This window comes from Elaeis guineensis, chromosome 16 (genome assembly GCF_000442705.2).
Source record: "Elaeis guineensis isolate ETL-2024a chromosome 16, EG11, whole genome shotgun sequence".
Lineage (NCBI taxonomy): Eukaryota > Viridiplantae > Streptophyta > Magnoliopsida > Arecales > Arecaceae > Elaeis > Elaeis guineensis.
Window position 1 is genome coordinate 34,268,676 of NC_026008.2, and position 24,803 is coordinate 34,293,478.

Sequence of the window (24,803 nt, forward strand, 5' to 3'; positions counted from 1 at the left end):
GGCATATAGATCCTTTTGAAAGGGTTCTATTTGTTGGTGTATGATTGCAGAAGGGTGTTAAGGTGTGATCGTGTTTGATTGTGGTGATGGCGTCAAGTGGTTTCAAGATAGATTTTGAGAAGTTCGATGACAAAAAGAATATTATCTTATAGCAACAAAGGGTAAAGGACTTGTTGGTTCAGCAGAGGATCTACAAGATCTTGGTTAGAAAAAGACTGAAAAAGATCAGTGCTGAGGATTGGGAAGAGTTAGAGGAGATTGTCTTCAGTACAATCAAGATGTGCTTAGCCAATCAGGTGTTGCCTGAGGTGTGTATAGAGACTACTACGAAGGACCTCTGGACGAGACTGAAAAATACCTATATGGGGAAGAACATGACTAATACGCTGTGGCTAAAGAAGCAGCTTTACAGTCTGAGGATACCCGAAGGAGGAGATCTTGCTGCTCATATCCAGAAGTTCAATCAAGTTTGATCTAAGTTGATGAGCTTGGATGTGAAGATAGAAGGGGAAGATAGGGCATTGTTGCTGTTGTATACTCTCTCGAATTCATATGATGGTTTCATAACAACTCTAGTTTATGAAAAGAAGATCTTAAACTATGAAGAAGTTGTTGGTGTGCTCAGGTCTAATGAGCAAAAGAAGAAACTCTGCAAAGGAGATCCTAATTCTGTGATCTTGGCTATGAACGAAAGACAGGAAAGATTAAAGGAGAAAGTTAGGAGTAAATCCAAGGGCAAATCAAAATCTTGGGATCAGAAGAAGACCTTAAAGTATTACAAGTGTCATCAACCTGGATATTTGAGGAGAAATTATCCTCTTTTCAAATTAGAAAAGGAGAAGGCCAGCAGGAGTGATGATACAGCTTCGATGAGTTGTGGAGAAGACCTACTAGTCATATCAGATGGATCCACAAAATGTGATACGATGTGGACGTTGGATTTAGCATGCTCACACCATTATAGTTCTCATCAGGAGTGGTTTAATACCTGCAAGAAGATTGATGGAAGAAGTGTCAGTCTTGAAGATGATCATCTTTCTAAGGTGGCTGGAGTTGGTACTATTAGAGTGAGGATGTATGATGGGGTTATCCATACTTTATCGAATGTCAAGCATGTACTAGAATTAAAGAAGATCTGATCTCTTTGGGCTACTTTGAGGAGCAAGGTTATTCTTTTAGTAGCCAGGCTGGGAGTGGATGCTTGAAGTTTTTCAAGGGAGCATTAGTGATGATGAGAGTTAAAAGACGGGCAACAATTTTTATAGGATGTTAGGCTTAGTGGTGATTGATAGTGCAAAGGTGCTAGCAGTGGCATAAGAAGAGCCACTTTTATATTGACTATGACACTATCGGATGGGTCATATGAGTGACTGAGGGCTCATGGAGCTAAGTAAAAGAGGGATGATCCCAGTCCTGAAGAAGGAGGATAGTGATTTATATGAGCCATGCATCTTTGACAAATAGTAGAGGGTAAAGTTTGCCAATAGTTCCTAGTGTAGTGAAGGAGTACTAGATTTAGTGCACTTGGATGTATGGAGACTGGCACCTGTTTCAGCTCGAGATGGAGCAAGGTACTTTGTTACCTTCATAGGTGATTTCTCCAAGAGAGTTTGTCTAGCTTAGAATCTGAAAAACTAAGGTTGAGAAGGAGACAGAAAGACAGGTAAAGTACCTGAGGTCGGACAATGGAGGAGAGTATACGAGCCTGGAGGTCAGGAGGTACTATGAGGAAAATGGCATCAAACATTATTACACAGTGAAAATGACCCCTCAGCAGAATGGTGTTATGGAGAGAATGAACCGAACACTGACAGAGAAGGCATAGAGTTTGAGGCTGCAAATATCACTTCCAAAGTCATTTTGGGGTGATGCCATAACATTTTCTTATTTTCTTGTTAACAAGTCTCTTCATCGCAAGTTGAATGGAGGCATTCTAGAAGAGGTCCGGAGTGGAAAGAAGGTGGAGGTTGGCCAACTGAAGATCTTCGGTTGCCTAGACTATGCACATGTCGAGGCGACCGAAAGGAGTAAGCTAGATCCAAAATCTTAGAAGATGACATTCATTAGGTATCCACAAGGAGTCAAGAGGTACCTACTGTGACTCTCAATCATAAAAGCCAATGATCAGTAAGGACATCATCTTTGATGAGAAGAGCATCTTGGAGAGGTTTGAGAGTACAGATGGATCTGGAGAAGTGAAGGAGGATAGTAGTGGTCCGCCAAAGGCAAATAGCATGTAGTATGCATTCATTTATAGGAGTGTACCTATTAAGGTGGAGTTGGATAGGAGACGTCTTACTCAGGTGGAGGACCAGCATGAAGAGCCAGTTGTTCAGATGGAGGTGTAGGAGGAGCCATAGACATCAGATGGGAGGAATGCACCAGTGGGAGTGGCACTGTACAAGCCCCAGCATACTATCAGAAGACCTATCAGTTATGGGATTGATGAGACTATCTCTTATACTCTCATCAATGCAAATAGAGATCTGAAAAATAATATAGAAGCCATGGAGAGTGGACTAGGAGTCCTGGATGTAGGCCATGATGGGAGAGATGAAATCACTGAAGAAAAATCAGACATGGCAGCTGGTGGATCTTCCAAGAGATGCTCGACCGATTGGCTCGAAGTGGGTGTTCACTAGGAAAGAAGCACTTTCAGAATAAGGTGGAGTCAGATTCAAGGCAAGATTGGTAGCAAAGGAGCCTCACAGAGAGAAGGGATAGACTACACTAAGGTTTTCTCTCCTGTGGTGCGCCATACTTCAATTCGAGTGTTGCTGTCTTTGGTGGCATAGCAAAATATGGAGTTGGAATAGATAGATGTGAAGATAGCTTTCCTTCATGGGACTTTGGAGGAAAGAATCTGCATGAGGTAGTTGGATGGCTTCATGGAGGTTGGATAGGAAGAGAAGGTCTATCTTCTTAGGAGATCATTGTATGGACTGAAGTAGTCACCTCATCAGTGGTACCATAGATTTGATAGCTTTGTACTAAGTCTGAGATTTATAAGGTGTGAACATAACTACTGTGTCTACATCAAGGATGTAGAGGAGGAGGATGTCCTGTACCTGCTACTGTATGTAGATGATATGCTTATAGCCAGCAGGAGTATGGAGGTTGTGAAAGGACTGAAAAGAGCAATATCAGTAGAATTTGAGATAAAGGATCTGGGTCTAGCAAAGAAGATCCTTGGAATGGAGATTTGCATGAATAGAAGTAAAGGAGTACTCCATTTGTCATAAGAAGGATATGTCCAGAAGGTTCTGGAAAAGTTTGAGATGAAAAAGGCCAAATCTGTAGAGACACCATTACCAAGCCATATATCTCTCTCTAAGCATCAAAGCCCTCAGTCAGAAGAAGAGAGAGAGTATATGGATAGAGTCTCTTATGCAAATGCTGTAGGCAGTGTTATGTATACCATGGTGTGCTGTAGACTAGATATAGCACATGCAATGAGCTCAGTTAGTAGGTATATGGCTAATCCTAGAAAAGAGTACTGGAAGGCATTGAAGTGGATACTGAGATATCTACAAGGGATAAGGGACTATGGTCTAGTATTTGGTGGGCAGTCAGGAGGATTTAAGGAAAATTCCAAAGAGTCATATAGAGGTTTGAGTCCTCTAGAAGGGTTTGTAAATGCAAACTATGTAGACAATCTTGACACAAGAAGGTCTACTATTGGATACCTCTTTTGTATATTTGGTGGATCAGTATCTTGGAGATCAACTCTTCAACCTATTACATCCTTATCTACTATGGAGGCTGAGTATATAGATGTTACAGAGGGTGCAAAGAAAATTCTTTGGTTGAGGAGGCTTGCAGCTAAGATGGTGGTGGAGCAGAGCAAGGTTATACTGTACAGGTGACAGTCAGAGTGCTCTGCAGCTAGTACAAAATTTGATCTATCATGCTAGGATAAAGCATATAAACATGCGATACTACAGGATCAGAGAACTAGTGGAGGAAGGTGAAGTAGAGATAGTGAAGGTCCATACCAGGGAGAACCAGTCAGATGCACTCATAAAGGTACTTTCTCGAGACAGCTTTTAGATGTGTGTGGCATGGATGAGTCTATAAGATAAAGCTGAGTTCACAAGAACTTGAGAGCATTAAAGTGGAGATTGTAAGCTCAAGTGTGGCACTACCAAGCCTTAGGAACACATAGAAAGAGGCCAAGGAAAGAAGGGAGCAAGCCAGCGGAAGCATCAGCTAGGATAAGAGCTACATCAGCAATTTAGTTGACTCATCCTGAGACTCGCTACAACAGAACAAGATATTAGCGACACAAAAAATTCATCGCTAATAATAGATTTTCATCGGTAATAGTTATTAGCAATGAATTTATCATCGCTAATATTTTATCGTAAATAATAGTATTGTTGATAATTTTTTACGATGAAAAAATATTTTCATCATCAATAATCGATATTACCGATCAAAAATTTTTATCATTAAAAAAAAAATTTTCTCAAAAACTATTTACAATAAAAATTTTTAGTTGTAAAAAAAGATAATTTATGATAAAATATTATATTACTAATAAAAAATAATTATTTATGATGAATCATATTTGTCGCTATTAATTTAATAAAAAAAATTTAAAAAAATTAAATTTAAAAAAATATTAGCAACATAAATTTTTTATCACAAATATGATAATTTCTGACATAAATTTTTGTCACTAATAAATTATTAATTATTTATGATAAAAATATTTTTATCATTATTAATTTAATTAAAAAATTTTATGAAAATTAAATTTAAAAAATATTAATGACATAAATTTTTTATCACAAATATGATAATTTTTTATGTAAATTTTTATCACTAATAAATTATAAATTATTTATGATAAAAATATTTTCATCACTATTAATTTAATTAAAACTTTTTATGAAAATTAAATTTAAAAAAATATTAGTGATATAAATTTTTCATCACAAATATGATAATTTCTAACATAAATTTTTATTGCTAATAAATTATCAATTATTTATGATAAAAATATTTTTATCACTATTAATTTAATATAAAATTTGATATTTTTAAATTTATTAAAAAATTTATTTACAACCAATTTTTCATCGCTAATATATTTTTTGATGACCTATATTTTGTCAGAAATAATTTTGTTCCTAACAATTTATAAATATTTTTTTTTAAAATAATTTATGAATATATATATATATTTAATTTATATTTATAATATTTTTATAAATTAATAATAAAAAATTAAAATAAAAAATTTATATAAGAAACTCATAAATAAATTTTATTATTTTATTATATTAAATTAAAATTATAAGAGATCTAAAATAAAAATAAAAAGCTATATAAATAGGTCGTTAAGTGTCGGTATCTGTAGAAGGACAGTGGGTTGGAGAAGGAGAGTGCTCGAAAGAGCTCGAACTGATCTGCTGCTGCCTCTTCAGCTGCATCATCTACTTCATCTGTGCTATCCGCTCCATCATCTAGATCTGAAACCATCAGTACTCATCGATGCATGCAGTCAACTCATCGATCTCTGCACCTCTACCAGTCGAGCATTGTAGACAGCATAGATGTCAGTCCTAGATGAGCGTGAAAATAAGGAAGCACTGATCCCATGCCTTAGACTCCTAATATAATAGGATCTCATACCAAGCATCTGATCACAAATCTCATCATCTGTGGGTGCAGTCGAGCCCTCAGGAGTAGGCTGGAATCTTATGTCTATCATACAGTCCTAAAAATTAAAGTTATAGTTATTTTAATTTTATACTAAAAATCAAACTATGAATAAAAAAATAATTATAAAAAATTCTTGGCTCCCCGTCGTCCACTCCCCTGACCGTCGCTGGTGGGTCTGCTGGTAGATATCGATCCTACCAGGAAGCTCGTCACTCTCTACATCTCTCTACAATTTAAAAATAATTAATTAAAATTTTTTTAAATAGTTAGAGAGTTAAAATATGTTAATAAAAAATTACTTACCATTTACTCCATATGACGAACGAACGACCTCAAACCCCCACAATACGATACGGTCTGTCTCGCTCAATTCACCGTGTTCTGAGCACATCATCTCTGTACAGTTAGCAGTCAAATTAATAAATAACAAACTAAATTTAAGAATAAATGATTCAATCATTAAACTCTAAAAAAAAATTTGGATGTGTAATCTGATATGTTGGATTCTCGTAATGCCGGCATATGAGAGCCTAATCATCCATAGTGATGCTGTCATAGGGCCGCTGCCGTGCTACCTCCACTCCATGATTTTGCATCATATGGTATCAATGCTAATGAATGCGATGGCGATACGTTTTGAAACATAAAGATAAATGAGCGTCCACAGCTCGCTGCATGCGATCCTCCTCAAATCAATAATATCAAATACACCCTGCCAATAACAAATATTAGAAGAATATCGTGCTAATTAAATATTCATAATATAATTTATTTTACTTATAATTGGGTGTAGAAAATCTTTTTCTGAGCCAGTACAACGTGATGCCAATCGAAAAGCATCACAGAGGCATAGCTGTGGCATATGATGCCTTGCTCGATCTGCCAGGGCTCGCACCATCCCCTAATAGGCCTGGTGTAGCCGGGTGGTATCTCAATATGGAGACGTTGTCTCGGGTGCTCACATCTCCAATGCTCTAGAGTGAGGTTCTTTGATGGACCTCGCCCTCGCCTCATCACTGGTAGAGACTGGCCTGAAATAATAATAAATAAATCATTAGTATGATAGCTATTCAAATAAAAAAATTAAATTTTATTATATAAAAAGTATAATAATATCACTTAGACCCACCTCACTCAGACTCGTCTCACTCGGACCCACCTCACTGGGACCTGCCAGTGCAGGATCCTCTGGCGACGGAGCTGGTGCGGCAGTGGAAATTGATGAAGGTGCCTCAGCCTCCGCAGTAGACTGTGAATGCGAACGTCGTCGTCTATCTCTTAGTGCCATACCTATAAGTTTTGATATATGAATGAATATAATATTAAATAATAATAATAAATAAATTATATTCTAATAAATAGAATTATATCACATACCATTATTTCAAGAGAAGATTGAACAAAGAATATAGATCTACTCATGAATATTCGTATCTTCCTCGTTGTGTAGATCCTCTTTCGAATCACAATAATCGACATATGTATCATCTTCTATCTCATCGTTATTTATGAACTGATCGTCGCTCTCTGACTCATCAAGATTAAATACAAAATCAGCTTCAACTTCATTGGATGGCAGATCAGCCTTATTCAAAGGAGCTGTTACAAATTCTTCATCAACAAGAAGCTCGACTAATATTTATTTTTTCTCTTGAAAAGCTTTCTCTTCATGTAAATCCAAATTTTCATCTATCTCTAATCAGGTTAGCATGTCATATATGCCTCTAGGTGTTATTTTTTGTATGATATGCCAATTACCTCGATACTTTAGATCCTTCAAATATATTACTTGTTTCGCTTGAGTTGCTAATATATACGGCTTATTCTGGTAGCATGTTTGTGCAAAGATTATACTGATAAAATATAGATCGATATGAATACCGATCTTTTTATTACTAATATCTCACAATTCATACTAAAATAAGAATACAGAATTACTGGACCTATACTTCAGTTCTATGATATCTATCAGTACACCATAATATTCAATCTCTTCTTTTCCTTCATATCCTATCGTAGCAATCCTACTATTCTGGACCTATTGTTGCATCTCAAGCTCCCTTGTATGAAATCTCATTCCTCCAATGACACAGGATGCATAGTGGTTAACCCTTTGATCGGGACCACATGCTAAATTATATAACTCATCGATCGTACCCTCTTCTTTATTGAAATACTTATATTTCATCTACACCATAACATAAAAAATTATGTTGGTTCAAATAATTATTTTTATAATTATTAAAAATAATATATTATTAGTGTAACTTATAAGATCACCAAATTATTTTATAAATTTTTTCTTATATCGATCATTAGCATCCGTATTATTCTCTCTGCATAGTATACTCTTGTACTCACTGTAACAAGTCATGATTTTTAATTTTACATCGACATGAAAAAATTACTTAAAATATTAAACAGTATGCTAAGATGGTACTTACTCAATAAAATTTTTAATTTCTTCATAATTATTTAGAATATAAAAGTGTACCTTGGATAGTTCATTCACGTCCATAAATTTATTTCTCCTTCCATCAATGGATCGAACCGTTTGTTTAAATATAGATAGCATCAATTCTTTATTACCCCATTCATGATCTGCGTTATGATCTGTATGATTGAATTTTATTTCGATGTCGTCAAGATACATTGAGGAGAATGTGACATACTCTGTAGTTACATATGCTTCCACTATAGACCCTTCAGGCCATACTTTATTATGCACATATTTTTTTAGAGTACACAAAAATCTATAAATAAAAATAAATTTAAATTTTAAAAATATATTTATATTTTATAACTGATATGATAAAGTGCGTATAATTTTTTTACCTTTTGATAGGATAAATCCATCGATAACATATCGATCCGGCCAAAAGAATTTTTTTTGAATGATGAATAGCCAGATGCACCATAACATCAAAAAATGATGGTGAAATTTTTTTTTCTAATTTACAAAGAATGAGTACAATATCTTTCTCAAACTTCTCAAGTAAGTTAATTTTTAATTTTGATAATACAGTTCTCGGAAGAATACTCCCAACTTAATCAACACAGTTTGAATATCACTACCCAAATAGCCACAAATGACCACAAAAAGTAAGCGTTGCATTATCATATAGGAGTCATGACTTTTCATGCCAGAGATATTACCGTCATTATTTCTAACACACCGCAATACGTTTGAAGCGTATGTGTCAGAAAACTTTACGATTTTGAGCCATCCACAGAAACTCTTTTTTTCCTCACCAAATAACGAATAACATGCAGGTGGCATAAAAAATCTATCACCTCGATGAACTAAATGCAACTCCAGTGAGATTTTTATTTTCTGCAAATCAAGATAAGCTTTTGTACTATCTTTTATTTTTCTTGAGATGTTCAATACAGTACCGATGATATTATCATAAATATTTTTCTTAATGTGCATTACTTTTAGATTATGATGGAGTAGTAGCTGCTTCCAATATGGTAGTTCGAAAAAAATACTTCACTTCGTCCAATTCAGCTTAGCTTCAGTACGCTTTCACTTGCGAGTACTCGATGTTTTTCTAAATTGGATGTCTCCAATGACTTCAAGTTATTCTAAAACTTCTACTCCAGTTAACTCTTTAGGTGGCGGATGCCGGTCGGACTTACCATCAAAATATTGGTTGTAATGGATCCTCCAAGAATAATTATCAGGTAGAAACCGTCGATGACCCATGAAGCATATTTTCCATCCATACTTTAAATGTAAGGAGGATGCATCCTTGTTGTATATTGGACATGCCAGATATCCTTTGGTGCTCTACCCAGATAAGTTTTCATATGCAGAAAAATCATTTATGGTCCATAAAATTAAAACATGCAACTTAAAATTCTTTCAACTCATAAAATCATATGTCTGTACTCTATTTTTTCATAGCTCCTTCATATCATCGATTAACAATCGTAGATACACATCAATTTCATTATCTGGTGCTTTCGAACTCGAAATCAACAGTGACATAAAAATTAATGGTTTTTTCATGCACTTCCAAGGTGACACGTTATATACAACTAGCATCACAGGCCACATGCTGTAGGAAGTACTCAAATTATTAAAGGGATTAAATCCATCTGTCGCTAGACCAAATCGGATATTATGTGGATCACTCGCAAAGTGTGGATGCTTTGCATTGAAGTTTTTCTACACTATAGAGTCGACTGGATGGCTAAGTATGTTCTCCTTCGAAACTTACTGCTCATGATGCCATCTCATTTCTTCAGCTGTCTTTGTAGACATATACAGCCTTTGAAGTTTTGGAATCAATAGAAAATACATCAAAATCTTTTGAGATATCTTCTTTCTTTTTCTGTTATTGGTTTTGTACCTAGGCTCACTGTATTTCGGATATTCAGTTGCCTGTTCGTTATCTTTATAAAATAATATATAGTCATTTTTGCAGGCATGTATAGGAATATAGTCAAGTCTCAATTTTAGCATATATATTTTTGCTTTAGAATACGATTTCAGAAGTCTCTCTCCATCAGGAAGAGCTTCTTTAATCAATGTCAAATTTTGATCAAATGACTTCTGACTCCATCGGTTCACAGTTTTAATATGAAGCAATTTTATCAAAAACTCTAACTTGGAGAACTTTGCACAATTTAGATATAGAGTGGCTCCCGTGCATCCCTTACAAGTATTGCAAACAGTTCAGAAATCCCTTCTACCTCAAGTCAGATATTGTGTTCATAATTAGAATTGCCTTTAGATGCACTAGTACTTATGTGTACATTTGAACAAACACCCTGATGTAAATCATCCAATAGTTCTCCTATACCACCATGTTTGATAGGTTCAGCAGTATCACTATCATCTTTAGTATTGTCATCGTCATGTACAACTTCATTCAGATCACCCTCTCCATGTCATATCCAGCGAGTATACTTCTTATCCATACTATAATATAGTAGATGCTCCTCGACAAGTGTTATATAACGATATACCATATTGACACATCTCTTGCATGGACATTTTATCCGACTAGCACTGTCAGCCTTATACCATGCAAAGTCAATAAAATTTTGAACATCATTTTGATATTCAAGTAAAAAAATATCTCTAATATTTATCCAACTTTTATTGATATCCATCTAATAACAAACACAAAAACCATTAACAACAAAAAAAATTTTAGTGATATTCATCTGAATCGGATCCTAATCCTATCCATTTCAAATCATTACTAACAGGTATGGTCTTATCCCTTTCAAAAAAATAATAATCTTATTATTGTTATTAGTTGATATTTTATTTTATTATTATAAAAATTTTGACAGCATCTTCCCATGGTTCTCCAAGTATACGACGTGAATATGATACCTATGCACCCTATCCACCATATATCCGGAGAACAGTGGACAGATAACTGTTGAGTACCACATAATAAAATAAAATATCAACTATTAATAATAATAAGATTATTACTTTTTTAAAAAGCCCAAATATGGGACATCCAAGAGTCGATCTCGATCAAGATCGACTCTTGAATGAAAATCTACAGCTCAATGCAATTTAACTACCATCTTTGAACATATATTCAAAGATAAATTTTTAATTTATTAAAAAAAAATAACTCTGTATTAAAATTTTTTCATCAAAAATTTCAGTAGAGTTTTCTCTAAAATAAAATTATTTTTTTATATTTAATTATAATAAGCAAAAGCATATAAAATAGCACACAAAATAATTAAATTGTAATAAGCAAAAGTAATGTGCATTATGCTAATGGGACAAAAAAAATTTATAAATTTCAGCAGCAATACTAAAAAATTTATGCAATAAATATAAAATAAACTATAAGTAGTTGAGCATGCAAAATAATATTAACGTAAAATAATAACACGAAATCTAATCCCGAGGGTCTGATAATTTTTTATTTTCTTAAAATATTTTTACTTAAAAATAATAAATAATTTTTTATTTTTTAAAAATATTTTTATCTAAAAATATTTTTTTTCTAAATATTTTTTCCTAAACGAGCTCCGGACTCAACCACCTACAGCCCCCTCTCCCATGACACCGGTGCCGTCACCCAACCAGCATCGCCCGGACTCGACCCCCACGACCCCCACTCCCACGGCCCATCGCTATCACCCACCCCTCGCGACCCACCTCCCGTGGTACCACCGCCCTCTCCAACCCCCTGCGATTCGGATCCCAACTTGGATCATGATCAGATCCCGATCTGGATCTCAATCTGAATCGAGATCTCGACTTGGATCCCGACCTCAATCCAATTCGGATCATGATCTAGATTTTATTTTTATTAATTAAATAATAAAATATTTGATTAATATTTTATTTTTTTAATTTTTTTCCCATCATTTTCCTCTTCCCTTCCTCCCCGCCGTCACCCACCCCTTCTCGACCGACCCCCTCCCTGGCCGACCCCCTCCCCAACTACCCACAGCCCCCTCCCCGCCCCTGTGTCGCTCCCGACCGCCCCCCACCCCATCTCCACCGGCTGAACCCCTCCCCAACCCCGTCAGCCCCGACCGTCCACGGCCCCCTCCCCGCCCCTGTGTCGTCCCCGGCCACCCCCCGACCCTAGCCCCGCCCCCGTGTCACCCCCAGCCACCCACCCCCACCCCTGCAACCCCCTCTGCTGACCAACCCCCTCCTCGACCTCATGTCACCCCCAGACGCCCACGGCCCCCTCCCCGCCCTCGGCCGCCCCCCGACCCCATCCCCGCCCCCATGTTGCCTTCGGCCGCCCACCCCCACCCTATAACCCCCTTCGCCGGCCAACCCCCTCCCTACCCCCTGTGTCGCCCCCAGCCACCCACGGCCCCCTCGCCCCCGTGTCGCCCCCAGCTGACCTCGACCCCCTACCCAAACCCTTGTCGCCCCCTGCCACCCACCCCAGCAACCCCCTCCGCCCCCCGAACCCCCAGCCCCCGTGTCGCCCTTGGCCGCCCACCCCCACCCTCGTAACCCCCTCCACCCTCTGGTGGTCCAATCAACCAAAAAAAATGATAGGAAGAACCCTTACCTCCGGTGGACGACAACGGCGACGTCGGAGGTGCGGACGGTAATAGCACGAATGGCAACGGTGGTGGCGATGGTGGAGAGGCACTCGCGGGTGGGAAGAGAGGTGGGGGAGAGCTCGGAGAGGGAGAGGGGAGAGGGAGATCTCGATCGGAGAGGGGAGAGGAAGATCTCGATCGGAGAGAGGAGAGGGGAGAGGGAGGGGGAAAGAAAGAGGGTTTCACATGAAGGGACGTCGAGTTGACATGCATTGAATGTAGAACTATTAGCGATAAAAATTTTCATTGCTAATACTATTATTAGCAACGAAAAATTATTTTCGTCGTCAATAATTTTCATCAAAAAAATTTCTTCACTTAAAAAAAGATTTCATCTAAAAAAATTTCACCCAAAAATAACTTATTGACGATGAAAAAAAATTCATCATTAATAACTTTATTAGCAACAAAAATTTAATTTTCATCACTAATAAATACTGCCAAAAAAATATTTTTCTCTAACAATTTTTTTCAAAAAATTTTTAAAAAATTATTTTTAAAATAGTTTTTTGAATGAAAACAATTTTCATGGCTAATAATTTTTTTTTTCAATTAATAAATTTTTTGTTCACAAAAATTCATTAAAATAATATTTTTAAAATATTATTGTCAATGAAAAATATATTTACATTATAAATATATTTTTTTTAAAAATTTGATAAAAAAATTTAAAGACTATTTGGGATAAAAATTTATTTTACCATGCTAATAATTAAATATCTTTTTAATAATAATTTCATAAAAAAATTAATTTTAGATTTTTTCTACCAAAAAAATTTTCCATCCAAAAAAATTAACAAAAAAAATGACATTAAAAAAATATTCATGATAAAAAAATTAATTTTTTATTAATCAAAAAAAAATTATATAAATAGTTAATTTATAATTTTTTTTCAAAAAAATTACAAACATAAAAAATATAATTATGATGAAAAGTTTAATTTACGTCGCTAACAATTGTTATAAGAATAGCTCTTCGACTTTCGTAATGGAATAGGTACTATGAGAGATCGATAGCTTTGAGATCTTCGATCTTCAAAGAGCTCATCTTCTTCTTGGAGTTTTTATTTGAAAGTCGGAGTATGAAAATATCATGATGATTCTGAGATTGTAAGAGAAATTTATCAAGATTGAGATTTAGAGGATAGGATAGGGACAGAAAGTTAGAGGTCCAGAAGCTCGTATATTACATGCATGTGAGGATCGAGCTTGAAAAATTTATCAGAAATTATATGAGCATCAAAGCTCGTATATTGTATGCATGCTAGAATGCGCTGCTTAACTACATAGTTTCTGCATGAAATGAGGCTCTTTTTATACAGTTTAAGGTAGACACTCTATCAGAAAGATTCATTGATATCACTAGTAATAGTGATAGCGATGAACAGATAAATTTTATATCGTAAATAAATATATAATTTATTTTATTCAAAAAGATCTATTTATTCTAATATGTGAATATCATCCACTTTCATATGATTTTTCCATACAAAAAGTTCAGTCTGAATCATAACTCATATTTGCTTATTTATCATGTAAAAAAATAAAAGATATATACAGCTGCTATAAAAAATAGATGTAGTTATCTTACATAGAATTAAAAATTTAAATTTTATAATTTTTTTAAATTTTTAATTTTTTTACATATTGATAATGAAAATATTTTCATCATAAATAAAAGTATTTATGATGAAAATAAAAGTTTCATTGTAAATACTCGATTATTTAGGAAAAAAAATTTCATCATAAATAATAAGTAATTTTTAATTTTTTTTAAAATTATTAATTTTTTTAAATATTGATGATAAAAATATTTTCATCGTAAATAATCAAGTATTTATGATAAAAATTTTATTTTTATCATAAAAACTCTTTATTTATGATAAAAAAATTTTATCATAAATAATAAGTAATTTTTGATTTTTTTAATTATTAATTTTTTTAAATATTGATGATAAAAATATTTTCATCATAAATAATCGAGTATTTATGACAAAAATTTTATTTTCATTGTAAAAATTATTTATTTATGATGAAATACTTTCATCATAAATAATGACCAAATTTTGATTTTTTTTAAATTTTTGATTTTTTTAATTATTGATGATAAAAATATTTTTATTGTAAATAATCAAGTATTTATGATGAAAATTTTTTTATCATAAAATTATTTATTTATGATGAAAAATTTTTGTTACAAATAATGAGTAATTTTTGATTTTTTTAATTTTTGATTTTTTTAACTATTTATGATGAAAATATTTTCATCATAAATAATCAAGTATTTATGATGAAAATTTATTTTCATCATAAATACTTGATTATTTATAATAAAATATTTTCATCATAAATAATCTATAATTTTTAAATTTTTGAATTTTTTATTTTTTCTAAATATTATTGATGAAAATATTTTTGTTGGAAATAATCTTATTATCGATGAAAAAATATTTTTCATCATAAATACTTAAATTATTTATGATGAAAATATTTTTGTCATAAATATTTAAATATTTAAAATTAAAATAAATGAAGCATTATTTATGATGAAAAGATTCATCACAAATAATATGTATTTATGATGAAATAATTTTTTTATTGCTGATAGACAACTATTTGTGATGAAAAATTATTTTTATCATAAATATTTTATTATTTATGATAAATTTTATTTTTTATCATAAATACAGTTAGTGGCGACGAAATATTTACGTCGCAAATAATTTTGTTGCAAAAATATTCTTTTTTTATAGTGATTGGGTTGATTAAGTTCAAGATGAGTCGATCCAATCCAAAGGTGGGTCGACTATGCCTCAAGTGGAGGGTCAGATAGAAATGGAGAGTTTCAGCATTTCAAGCTGGCATGCTTTTTGAGTCGACTAAATCATCAGTGAGTCAACTAAATGATAGGTGAGTTGTCAGTCCGAACTAAGTCGACTATGTCATAGATAAACAGAGAGTGAAGTTTTTGGGTGATTGAGACTGAGCCGACTAAGTTGGATGTTAGTCGACTCAGTGATTGAAGTTAGTCGACTCATTCCCAGTTGTGTCGACTAAGTATCGCGGGCTCAAAATTGTATGTGGATCTATTTGGGTTGAGAGTTTTTTTTAAGCTCGGGGCTTAATCCTATTGTATAGATACATATACATATAATTAGGTCAAGATTTTGTATGCTGAATACAGATTGAATGAAGCTCTTTCTCTCAAAAACTCTCTTGTTCTCTTTTTTCTCTTGCGATTCTCAATCTACAAGTCCTTAGCTTCCGCATATAGGTGATCTCTTTTTTGGTTGCTGGCTGATCACCAGATTCTCATGCACGGTATAGTGCGAATCCCAATAATGAATGTATTGGCAATATGATGAGATGCTGAGATGGGATAATCCGATGATAAGCGAGAAAAAATTTTTTACTCAATGCTCACAGAACTTTACAAATTATTTTCATCAACTGATAAGCAATCATTATCATTTTATTTATTTTAATTTTTTTTAATTTATTCCTTCTATAATATATAGATCATGCAAGGGAGCGAATCTATACCTATGAAGTTAAGACCATTAGGTTATAGGCCAACAAAGTACGTGACATGTTACAATGGATGTAATATAAATGATTTCAAATTTCACACACATCAATATGGATATCATAAGAGTATAATGAACAGTAGTGTGTGTATAAAGGATAATTGGTAGGCTGAGATGGAGAGTGGCTACTATGGAATCCTCGAAAAAGTGATCTAGTTGACCTACCTTGGAGGTAATAGTATTATTCTGTTTAAGTACTGATAGTTTAATACTGACAATTATATGAAGGTTAATCTATAGCATGGATTTATTGAAATTAAATATGGATCAAAAGCATATGTCAATGATCCCTTTGTGCTAGTCCAACAAGTTGTTCAAGTGTATTATACTCCTTTCCCATCAAGGGAGAGAGGAAGAAAAGAATGGTGGACTGTATACAAAATTAAGTCTCAGACCATTCACTACGTGCTCGAAAAAGAAAAAGAGCTCCATTTACCAAATACTTTTAGGAGGATGAAACATCTGGAGTTCACCAATCTTTCATACATACAGAGTTGGATGCTCTAGATTTTCTCCTATGTGATGGCCAATATGAGGAGGTAGATCATTTTGAGTTTGTTTTAAAGGACAATCCTATCTAAGAAGGTGAAGAAGAGGAAGAAGATGAAGAAGTGGAAGAAGAAGAAAAATCAGATGAAGAATCCGAAGGGTACCAAATAGTTTAAGAGATCGATGGATAGTACTCCTCACTTGCGATGAACTTTCAGACCTCTGACTCATTTTAAATACTTGTCTTGTATTGCCGCCTATCTGAAGGGTACTAAATATCTAAATACTTATCTTGCATCATTTTAAATCTTGCATTGCCACCTATAATTATATAATTAATCTGTGAATCTATTTATTTTTATTTTTAGAGATTATAAATCATATTTTTCAGAGATTGGAGCTATCATAGTCGAAGAAAGAGCTCTCATGCAATCAGCTCGCATGGTTCGATGGCACACATATCACGTGATATATGCTAATACTTTAGATATTCTCTTTTACATTATTTTATCCTTTATTATCTAATATAACATTCTTTATGATATCTTGATACTCTCAGGTTCAGATGCCGTGGGGTCACTAGTGATCCCACAGTCACACGGAGTAATGCTCATCTCTCAGAGTTAGTAGCATGGTAGAGGATCCGTCCGGCTCGCAGCACTTCTGACTTGATCAGAGGATAGAGAGCTCGTTCACAATTAGAGTTACTCATAAATACTATATCTTCACTGAATATATTTAAAATTTAGCTATTTTAGATATTAATATTTATTGTTCAAAATTAATTTTGTAGCACATTTACAGAGCCTGAGGTGCTTCATGTAGTTATCGAGATCATCCAACGATTAATGCCAGAGCCGATGAACGAGTTCTCCAATTAGCCATCGAGGGCTCGTGATGCGGTCTAGGAGATATTCCTGATAAGTCAAAAATATTTAATTTTTAAATTTACAATAGATTTGTATTCTATTTATTAATACATGGTTGCTTCTACTTGCAAGGGTACTATCGATTCGAGATCCTCAGGATGAGGAGATTGACCGTCGGATCTTCGAGGAGGTAGCCATGTGGAGGTTCTAGAATATGTTGTATAGCCTTTGGCAGTCCACCATAGAGCACTCTTATTTTGAGTTACCATTAGACTGAAAGTTTTACACAGATCACTAGATGCGGACAGACATATGGGAGGTCCTCTATGATCAGTGGAGTATTGAGGAGTATTCTGATAGGCGGCAGAGAGCACGACAGAATCGATCCACCCAGCAGCATCCGATCAAGCACACTGGCAGCTCCATTGGCACATATATTGTGGCCGATAGATTGATAAAAATTTTATACTTAAATTAATTGCATATTGAATTGATCATATGTATAATTTAATTAATTTAATTTTATTATTTATTTATTATAGATATGGCAGCTGGGTCGTGTACTAGGGCAACTGCAGATATGGGAGGCCACACACCAATTTAGGAGGACTGGTGATTACTTAGATCCTAAATTTTGATAGATCATGATAACAAACTTAAAATATTATTTATTAAGTTTTTACATATACTGATATGTATGCACTAATAAATTTTTAAACTATATAGGTGGATTACGTGGAGTATCTCGTATCATGGCACGGTGAGGATCCATCTTCTCAATCCCTCTTTGATCTCGAGGGATGGCTCAAAGCCACCGGAGGGGTGAGTAGAAGGTGGGTCATATGATTCTGTCATAGCTTTGACCCTCCAACAGCATCATATTTTTCGACTCCTCCTCTTAGGCCTCAACGATCTAGATATGGGGTGATACACATATGGAGGAGATCGTGCGGAGACTTTGGAGCCAGCAACCTCAAAGCTTCCGAGATGCCATTCGCGATACAGTCATTGAGATTCTTTGTGACTCGTATCTATGCAATCAGCGGGCTCATTGTCACAGCCATTATAGCAGGTAAGTCTAGCTATAATTTTTTTTTACTTATTTTAAATTTTTATATTTAGAAGCTTTATATGTTTAGACTTGAGTTTGAAAAAAAAAATTAAAGAGTAAAAATTCAATCTAACCATCCAATCGATAGACTAGAGATGTCTATAGCTCCATATTATCGAATGAAATGTGTAGAAACAATCTGTTTGAGAATCGAAATAGTATATCGAAATATACATATCCGTATCGATATATATATTTTTATATCAAAATTTATTAATAATATTTTATTTTTTTTCGTTACAAGATGATGGGACATCTGGTTCTCCACCAGCTACTAGAGAGGACGTATAGGAGCAGGAGGAGGATGATGAAAAAGATCTCATATGATTTTTTTTTTTTGGATATGTATGTAATTTTGATACTATTAAAGTAGTATAAATTTATAAAATTATATAATTTATATTTTTAATATAATATAATTAATTTTATATTTACAATTATAGTAAATAATTATATTGTATTTATATCAGATTTTAAAAAATATTATTGCTTATTGCTGTGATTAAAATAAATTTTAAAATATTTAATTATAATTTTTTTAAAAAATAAAAAATTATTAGAGACAATATTAGTGATGTAAATGCCATCACTAATAGTTTTTTAACAAAAAATTAAAAAATTATTAGTGACAGCGTTAGCGATGATATTGCCGTTGCTAATAATTTTTTAAATTTTAATTAATAAAAAATTTAAATTATTAGTGATGATTTTATTGTCACTAATACCATCACTAATTACCTTTATTAATGATAGAATATTTATCATCGCTAATAATGATAATTTGCGATGATGTTATTCTCGTTGAAATTTTAGCAATCAGAGCCCATTGCTAATAGTATTAGTGACGGTAACTCTACTATTGGCAATGGTAATTAACTATCGTTAATAATCTATTTTTTTATAGTATTTAAATATTTTAATAATTATTGTCTGAATTCTACTAAAATTTTTTTTTTAATTTTGATATTTTTTATTTATCTGCAAAGTTATGTCATATTTTATGTTCGTGACATGGCTAAGTTGAAATATTGGGGGATGTGATTTGATTTATTTTCTATATTATATTTCTCTTTATATCATGTGCTTAATTATTCCGTCCTGCAATCTAAAATCTATAAATACTGATCTTCATCTGTTCGGTCTGTCTTTTTAGGAAAAAATAGTTGCTTTTTATGTTGCTGCATATCTCAGAGACTAGATTTGATGATAGAATCAGATGTGCCCACAAGTTTTATGAAATATTTTATTTTTTAATTTTATGAGATATACTCATGTTAGAATGATATCAATGTCTAATTGTACCAAAAAAATACTACCTCTAGACAATATATAATTTTTATAAAAATAGTTAAACAAAAGTTATTTTATGAGATCATATTATATATATATATATATATATATATATATATATATATATATATATATATATATATATATATATATATATATATATATATATATAGTACGTATGTGTATATACATATTTCAAGTAACGGAAGATTTCGGTATCACTGTAATAGTTTCTTAAAATATTTTAATAATTATTTTTAAAAACTACCGAAATTCTTCTCAAAATTCTTATGTTTTTTATTTGTCTGCGCACTCATGGCATGTTTCACGTCGGTGACCAAACCTTTTGACCCAGATAAGCCGAAGGTTGGCGACGCGGGTTGACGCTCTTATTCCTCAGTCGCGTCAAAAAAGCCAGTCCAGTACCGCGACCAAGTTCGATATCGGTAGCCAGCTAAAATAAAGCAATTGGAATGCATTGACGTCTCCTCTAAGCGCGTTAGTTCCATACGCTCGCCCCATGCAGCAGCAGCAGTGTGAAATGAGACTAAAATAACCATGGCTTTTGCGACCCAACGACGGCCATTCATCTCTATAAATACAAACAAGTAGTAGATTTAGAGCACGCATCACCTTCCACCTCCAAGATATCAAATTCCTCGGCATCAGTAATTAAGCCCAAAACTCTCCTCCCAGTTAAGGTAGCGCGCAACCCCATACATGGCATCTTCTCTGACCTTTACGGTGAGCCGGAGGGAGCCCGTGCTCGTTGCACCGGCGAAGCCCACACCGCACGAGTTCAAACCCCTCTCGGACATCGATGACCAGGAGGGCCTGAGGTTTTACAGCTCTGGCTTCCATTTCTACAGCAACGATCCCTCCAAGGAGGGACGGGACCCGGCAAGGGTCATAAAGGAGGCGCTTGGGAAGGTCCTCGTGCACTACTATCCCATCGCTGGCCGGCTCCGGGAATGGCCCGGGAGGAAGCTGGTGGTGGAGTGCACCGGCGAAGGGGTGGTGTTCGTGGAGGCCGACGCCGATGTCCGGCTCGAGGAGTTCGGCGATGCACCCAGTCCACTCTTTCCTTGCGTGGAGGAGCTGCTCTACGATACGGAGAGCTTGGGAAGCGTCCTCGACTGCCCCTTGCTCTTTGTTCAGGTACATGGTTAAATCTTCGAAGCCCTTGTCGAGGTTGATCTAAAAAGATCGAACGTACTGGAGCCTATCGGAATGATTCTTACCTACGATTATCTTACCAAGCCTATAGATTCCAGCACAATTGTCGAAGGACGCATTGCATTATCTTCCTCAATTTGTTATAATGTTCTCCTCGACATGAGAATATTGCATGGGAAATAAAATATTGGTCTCTACCACCATCTTGAGGGGGAAAAGAGATCATGTTAATTCTTAGCATGCAAAAGATTTTTAGCAAACTGGTAGCTAGTCTCTTCATCGACTGACCTATAATATTTAGTCCCGTATCCGGCTCAAGTTTCAAGGTTTCTTTATTTTCCAAACCTTAATGGTTGTACGCATTTATTCTTCATACTAAGTTTAAAATAACCGTGTATACAGATATAAATATGTACAGAGATAATATAACTGTGTGCATGGAGAATACAACTATATGAAATAGCTATATAAATGTGTACATAAATGTGTGTACAAGACTATAAACTAAATAATAATGATCAAGGAACAGTATGTTAAAGTCTAGTCAAAAAGGAAAAAAAAAAGACCGGACGTTAAGCAGCTCTAAGATGAGCTAGCTCTAAATGGTCCTCGCTCTCTTCCTGAAATTAATTATGGGTGATGATCGATCAGGTGACGCGACTCAAGTGTGGAGGCTTCATCTTTGGTCTGCGGATCAACCACACGATCATGGACGCATCGGGGGTGGTGCGGTTCCTCACAGCCCTGGGCGAGATGGCGCGCGGGGCAGCTGCCCTTACCGTGCCGCCCGTGTGGGAGAGGGAGCTGCTCACCGCCCGCTGCCCCCCTCGCATCACCCATGTCCACCCGGAGTACGAGTTCTCGGCGGCCACCGACATGATGACGACCGTCCCCTGCTCCGACATGGTGAACCGCTCCTTCTTTTTCGGCCCCAAGGAGATCTCGCTCTAAGGAAGTACGCGCCCCCGCACCTGCGCCTCACCAGCTCCAGGTTCGAGCTGACCACCGCCTCCGTCTGGCGGAGCCGCACCGCCGCCCTCGGCTACGACCCAGACGACGAGGTCCGCGTCCTCTTCGTCGTGAACGCCCGCGGGCGGCGCAGCCCGCCCCTGCCGTCGGGGTACTACGGGAACGCGCTGGCATTTCCGGTGGCCTCGTCCGCGGCAGGCAGGCTGAGGCGGAGCCCACTGGGGTACGCACTGGAGCTGGTGAAGAAGGCCAAGGCGAGCGTGACGGACGAGTACATGCAGTCGGTGGCGGACCTGATGGTGGTGCGGGGGAGGCCGCACTTCGCCATGGCTCGGACCTACCTCGTGTCGGACGTGACCCGGGCGGGCTTTGAGACGGTGGATTTCGGGTGGGGGAAGGGGGTCTACGGCGGCCCGGCCAGTGCTGGGGTCGGGGCGGTGCCCGGGGTGGCCAGCTTCTACACCTGGCACAGGAACGGCAAGGGGGAGGAAGGCATCTTGGTTCCCATGTGTCTGCCGGGACCCGCCATGGAGAGGTTTCAGATGGAGATAGAAACCTTGACCCAGGAGCCTGCCTTTGATCCTTACGACAGCAATCCTGATATGAATAATATGTCCATTATCAGTCGTGATATGAAGATGTCATACATGTAGAAATGTAATAGGATGTCACTTGAATTGGCTGCATAGGTACCTGTGATGAATATTCTAGACTCATGATTCTAGAATATTTTTTTTATATATTCTTCCATACAATCTTTGCATGTTATCTATATCTTTTATTGGTCTTTCCTTGTACACTTGACTGTGTAGTCTATAGATATCCCATATATTATGTACTTTGTTTTCAAGTAATATGATATAGTTGTTCATGCCGGAGAAGAATCAGGTTCCCGTTTGGACGATGCCTTCCCATGAATATGATGCAAACTTTAGGTCCTTGTAAGGGACTTTGTTGGGCAGGCAATTTGAGAAGTAGAGGGAGCTGATAAGTTTTCTTCATGCAAGTGTTGTTCACGGAAGTAACGCCACCATCTTTTATTGAGAAGACAGGTTGAAGACACGAAGATTGATGAGCCACCAATGCTTTTGGCCACCAAACTAGGACCAGATCTTGATTTGTATTTGCTAGCTACAAACATTTGTCCATTGAAATGAGGTTTATTTGTTGATTGACTGAGGTTTAGTCGGTGAGGTTTATTTTGGCGATACTGGTGTGCGATACTGCAAATGAAATGAGAATATCTTTTGATTTTTCTTGATATACTAGCATCAGAGTTAATAATGATAATAATAAAATTATATTAAATAAAAATAACATATAAAATTAAAAGGGAGATAAAGATTGGAGATGGCTGACGTTGTTAGAAAGGAAAGAGGTAGAAATAAGCTTTTCAAAGAGAAATCATTCATTCATTGCCCTAAGGCTTCCACAAGGGACTTTTCCAAGATGTCTAGGCCTGCCCCGGATAGGAGAATTGAGAATGTTTGGATCTGAAGAATGGCTGCTCATTTCAGGATGCGGCTCTTTCTTTGAAAGATTGCTTAGGAGCGGCTTCCGACGCGTACGCTACTCAAGAATAAATGCATGTAGCTATCGATTTTTTGTCCAATCTATGGGTTGGAAGATGTATCGATGGAGCATGCCTTCTTGTATTGTCTAAGAATAAGGATGATTTAGAGGATGGGTGGTCAGTCTTGTGAGGTGAGTAGCACCCTTGGCTGAACTGCTTTCTGGAGGCAATCCATTAGAGTATGGCTGAGGTGATGACCTGCACTTGAGAGGGTGGGACGGCAGCTACACTACAACAAAACATAATATTAGCGACGAAAAAAATTCATCACTAGTAGCTGATTTTTGTCGCTAATAGTTATTAGCGATGAAAATTTCATTACTAATATTTAATCGCCAATAATATCATCATTGATAATTTTTTACAATGAAAAAAATTATCATCGTAAATAATAAATATTATCGATGAAAAATTTTCATCGTTAAAAAAATTATTTTTTCGAAAACTATTTACAACGAAAAATTTTAGTCATAAAAAAAATAATTTACGATGAAATTAATTATTTACGATGAATTTTACTCATCGCTATTAATTTAATTAAAATTTTTTATAAAAATTAAATTTAAAAAAGTATTAGCGACGTAAACTTTTCATCATAAATATAGTAATTTTTGATAAAAAATTTTATCACTAATAAATATTAAATTAATAGCGATGAAAATATGTTCATTGTTATTAATTTAAATAAAAATTTTTATGAAAATCAAATTTAAAAAAAATTTAGCCATATAAATTTTTCATCTTAAATATGGTTATTTAAGATGAAAAATTTTTTATGACTATTAATTTAATTAAATTTTTTTATGAAAATTAAATTTAGAAAAATATTAGCGACATAAATTTTTCATCGTAAATATAATTATTTACGATGAAAATATTTTCATCGCTATTAATTTAATTAAAAATTTTAATAAAAATCAAATTTAAAAAATATTAGCAACATAAATTTTATGTCATAAATATTTTAAATTTTGATGTATATTTTCGTCGCTATTAATTTAATATAAAAT

The 24,803-nt window shown here is 35.1% G+C and overlaps 1 protein-coding gene and 1 pseudogene across 1 annotated transcript; both read left to right on the plus strand.

Annotated features, from left to right (window-relative positions):
- The first annotated feature begins 3,371 nt into the window (after positions 1-3,371).
- On the plus strand, positions 3,372-3,866 carry LOC140854263 (secreted RxLR effector protein 161-like). Its single transcript, XM_073249807.1, has one exon. It carries the CDS (start codon positions 3,372-3,374, stop codon positions 3,864-3,866), a length of 495 nt encoding a protein of 164 aa, XP_073105908.1.
- A 16,848-nt stretch (positions 3,867-20,714) lies between these two features.
- On the plus strand, positions 20,715-23,043 carry LOC105059708 (benzyl alcohol O-benzoyltransferase-like; annotated as a pseudogene).
- The last annotated feature ends 1,760 nt before the right edge of the window (positions 23,044-24,803 follow it).

Coding starts and splice junctions, on each gene's coding strand:
- LOC140854263 (XM_073249807.1), top strand. CDS start 3,372: ATGGATAGAGTCTCTTATGCAAATGCTGTAGGCAGTGTTATGTATACC.